Source organism: Egretta garzetta, unplaced genomic scaffold (assembly GCF_000687185.1).
Source record: "Egretta garzetta isolate BGI_Z169 unplaced genomic scaffold, ASM68718v1 scaffold488, whole genome shotgun sequence".
NCBI lineage: Eukaryota > Metazoa > Chordata > Aves > Pelecaniformes > Ardeidae > Egretta > Egretta garzetta.
Window position 1 is genome coordinate 69,998 of NW_009260486.1, and position 4,153 is coordinate 74,150.

At 49.6% G+C, this 4,153-nt stretch overlaps 1 protein-coding gene across 1 annotated transcript in view; it reads right to left on the reverse strand.

The window, feature by feature from the left end:
• Window positions 1–85: 85 nt before the first annotated feature.
• Window positions 86–4,153, reverse strand: part of LOC104131083 (somatotropin) — a 7,043-nt gene continuing 2,975 nt past the window's right edge. The window contains 5 exon segments of the mRNA XM_009644207.2: window positions 86–286; window positions 1,706–1,867; window positions 2,280–2,396; window positions 3,109–3,141; window positions 3,143–3,272. Coding sequence (XP_009642502.2) covers window positions 86–286; window positions 1,706–1,867; window positions 2,280–2,396; window positions 3,109–3,141; window positions 3,143–3,272 — 643 coding nt within the window.

Consider the following 4,153-nt stretch of genomic DNA (forward strand, 5'->3'; position numbering starts at 1 on the left):
GGGTTTATTCTCCATTTTTCTTTACAAGGAGCGAGGCAGCCGTGGCCAGCGAGGGGCCGGAGCGGTTGGGGAGCCATCCCTGGCATCAAACGGTGCAGTTTCCCTCTCCAAAGCGCCGGCACTTCATCACCTTCAGGTAGGTCTCCACCTTGTGTAGGTCCTTCTTGAAGCAGGAGAGCAAGCCGTAGTTCTTCAGCAGGGCGTCCTCGTTGCGCAGGTGGATGTCGAATTTGTCGTAGGTGGGTTTGAGGATCTGAGGACCCCGTGGGCTCCGGTCCTCCAGCTCCTGTGAGATGATGGAGAGGTGCTGGGGGAGGCAGCAGGGGCCCAGGGACGAGCGTCCTCCGAGGGACCCATGGCCAAGGCTCCCATCTGGCTTTAGAGGAGACTGAGGGTTCCCCAACCTCATATTTCAATCATACTTTTGACTCTATGTGTTTACAGGAAGGGTAGTTATGCAGGGGTGATGCTACACAAATTGCTGCCAGCGAGAAGGGAGTTGGGCACGAGGCTGCAGGGAGGGAGGAACATGTCTTTTGGGGTCTGAAAAGAAGGGGAAAGTTGCAGGGTCTCTCTGTAGCTACTCTAGCCAAGGAGATGGGGAACCAGGCAAATAATTCTCTCCTTCTCCCACTTTCCCAGTGAACAAAGCTCTAACCGAGACCCAAGGCATGTGCATCTGGAGCCGAGAGATCTGCAATCTGCTGCTCCTCCTGCCCTGCTTTGCTCGCCAGCTGGCACCATGAGCAACACAGTTTTGGTTAAGTCAACAGTGTCATCAATAGATGAAATGTGATTTTTCATCTAGTTTCTGTGTACCGCTTCTCAATGCCCAAACACATACCACATGGAGAGCAAAGCCTGGAAGTGGTACTGATACATGTACCTCCTTACTCCAGCTGAAGTGCCAGGACAGAAGATCTCTGTTTACTTTCAGAGCGCGACTTTCAGCGTTATTTATAGGCTAGAAGATGTAAATAATTGTCTGGACTCATTTCTCAAAGATGCCAGTCTCAGAGCTCTAGCTACATGGTGATGCTGGCAGATAGACTTGGTTATAGAATAAGCATAACTGAAAAGGTGTCCTGCCAGATAAGAAGGAATTTCCTTTAAAACAACAAAGCAAAAATTAAGAGTTGACTCTTGAAGAAGATCACTCTCCATCTCTCCGCTGTCTGGGGGATGTATTAATGCAAGAGAAAAACATCAGAGCATAGGCTTCCATCTGTACAGGCTTACACAAGTTGTTTCTATAAAGTGTCGTGAATCCTTAAAGCGAGACTGCAAACCTCATAACATTTACTCCACTTTAAAGTATTTTGCATGGAGACGTAGCAAATATTATGTTGCTGTTTGTACAGCAGATTTAAGCAATTGAGTATTCTTTGCTGCTGGGTTTGGAAAGATTTTGACTCTGGACTGTTGTGATCTTCCTGGTCTGTGCTGCTGTCTGAGTGGTTATGGCAGTGTTACTAACATTCGTTATGTGTTTTCTTATACTCCCTAGTGATGAACACATGCAATGGGGTGCCATGATCTCATTATCTTAAGGTGGGTGAAGTCCAAAGGATGCCACTGGTCCTCAGAGTGGAAGGTGGGGAGACTTGCCGTGGTCTTTGGATCCCATGGCAGACCCCAAAAGCTGTGTGCCCTGTGTCTAGGAGATCTTTGTTATTCTATAGTCATGCTACATGCTCCAACTTACCCTCATCAGAGCTTGGATCCCTTCTTCCAGGTCCTTTAGTTTTTCATACACTCTGTCTGAGGTTCCAAAAACCAGATTGTTTGTGAACACCTTGCTTAGATATTGCACTGGGGTCAGCCAGGACTGGATGAGAACCAGCGAAAACCGAAGCAGCTCCATGTCCTGAAATGAAAAGGAAAAAAAACCCCACAACCAAGGCTCAAAGCTGTGCAGGTGAAGCATTTGGCAGAGTTACCTGCTGCCTTGGAAACAGCCTGGGGTTGGCCAGAGCTGTGCCACTGCTCCAGCAGCTTCAGCAGATACAGACAAGCTTGCAAGCTGAGGAGCATGACCCAGGCATTTGTCCTGCACAAACAATAGTTTTTCTCCTCCTCAGGGCAGGGATATGATTTATAGCATAACCCAGAAGAGTCTGTCTTTCTTCGTGCAGGGTTTAAAGAGTAAAAAAGGGAGAGGAGGAATGATACCTCAGGAAGCTCTGAAGTGCTCACAGATGGAAACCCTCTGTTCCTGTTAATGAAGCACAGCTGGGCTCTTCAAACAGGTCTGTGCTTGCCCTGGGGAGAGAACTTACCGATTTCTGCTGGGCATCGTCCTTCCCCGTGGGAGCAGGGATGGTTTCTGAGTAACAAAACGCTCCCTGGGAATTTTTGTTGGCGTGTCTTTGGTCCTCTGGAATATAGGTGCGTTCCTGTGGAGACAGCCCAAATACACTGAGATCTGTTGCCTGTGGACTGGGAGAAGAGCGTAGACGCTTTCCCAAGCTGTCCTGAATGGTCGCTTTTTGCAAGAAATAAATGAGTCGTGAGGTGTCTCAGTACGGGGTTGGGAGGTAGTGACAGGAGTTCGTTGGCACAGTAGCTACTGGACCTAAATGTTTTCCTCACACTAAACCTTTGCTAAGCTGAATGCAAAACACGCTTGGACCAGCTTCTCCCAAGGAGTAGGTGACCCCCGAGGACAGCTCTTGTCAAAGCGCCAGCTCGTGCCAGCTCCTGGCAACGGCAGAGCACTTGGAATCAGCCAGGGTTGTAGGTGACCGTCACAGGAAAGTCTTGCAAAATATCTGAGCCATCTCCCACTGCTTTCAGAGCCAGGTTTCTATCTGAGACGGCTGACCCTGTGCGGTAGGTTTGGACACAGGCAGCAATGGCCCTGAGGAGGGGACTGTGCAGGATCAGAGGTAGAGGCAGAGAGCTGTGAGGAGTAGACAAGGTCCAGGCTGATGGGATATAACCTGTCCTATCCTGTTAAGACCCTTTCCCCTCATCGAGAGCTGACAAGAGAAGACAGCAATAGAAGAAAAGTCTCTGTTTTAGGAAGGTAGACTGGTGGGAAGCTGTGGCATGGTCAAAACTGTCAAGGTAACGCAGAGGAGATGCCCAGAGGCCCACAAGACTTACGAACTCTTTGTATGTCTCAGCAGCCAGGAGGTGAAGGTGCTGAGCCCTCAGCACAGCATTGGCAAACAGGTTGGAAAGGGGCATGGCCGGGAAGGTGGCAGCTTCCTGTGGCCACTGCAGTCCCAGAGCGATCACAGCAATGACAAGAGGAGAAAACCACGACCCTGCAGCAAAGCGGAGAGGAGGGGTGTTAGCAGTCCTTTAGTGACCGTGCTGAGGAGCAGGATGGCACCTGGGAATTAATTCCCACCCTCTTCTGTCCGTGCTGCCTGAGGGCTCACCTTCCTTGATGTCTTGTTGGACTCTGGGTGAGCTTAGCGCTCCCCAAAATCAAACAAAGCCCTGTCCCCTTTCGCTTGATGTGCCCTTGGGGCTTGTGCTGCTCCAGTGTTACAAGCAGCATCTTCCTGGCTGAAGTCATTGCTACTCCATGAAAACTAGAGCATGTCCCTATATTTTGCCCTAGCCCACTCATGTTTTTCCGTAGGCTGTGCCCTCATGAGCACGGTGCACTCTTCATTGCGTGAGCAAGCAGGGATGATGAGTACCAGGCGAGGGTCTGGGGCTGCCTCACCTTAGCCTTGATTTACACCACGCTGCTGATGTGAAACCGGCTCTGTCTGCCTTCGCTAGGATGAGAGCTGATGCCGTTACCTGGGCTGTGACCAACTACTTTTACTCTCTGGGTTATACCTGTAGAATTTGGTGATCTTTGTCAAGCCTAACGGTTTTCAACCCGTGACATCTAACTCACACAAGCGTCCATCTGTGCTTACAGAGACCACAAAATTAATCTCGGACAAGTACCCTTCAGTGGAGGAATGCCTCGGAGCCTGCAGGACTTGGACGTGTGCACTAGACATCATCCTGATCCCTGTCTTAAGCTTTGAATGTGAGTTTTAATAACACTGCCAACATTTATGTTAGTAACAACTATTATAACTATGGCTTGACCTTGTTCTCCATGTTCTCCATCCTCCCCTTGCCCAGTTCAGGCTAATGACTACCTAAGTTAATTCACGGATTAAAGTCACACTGTAGGGAA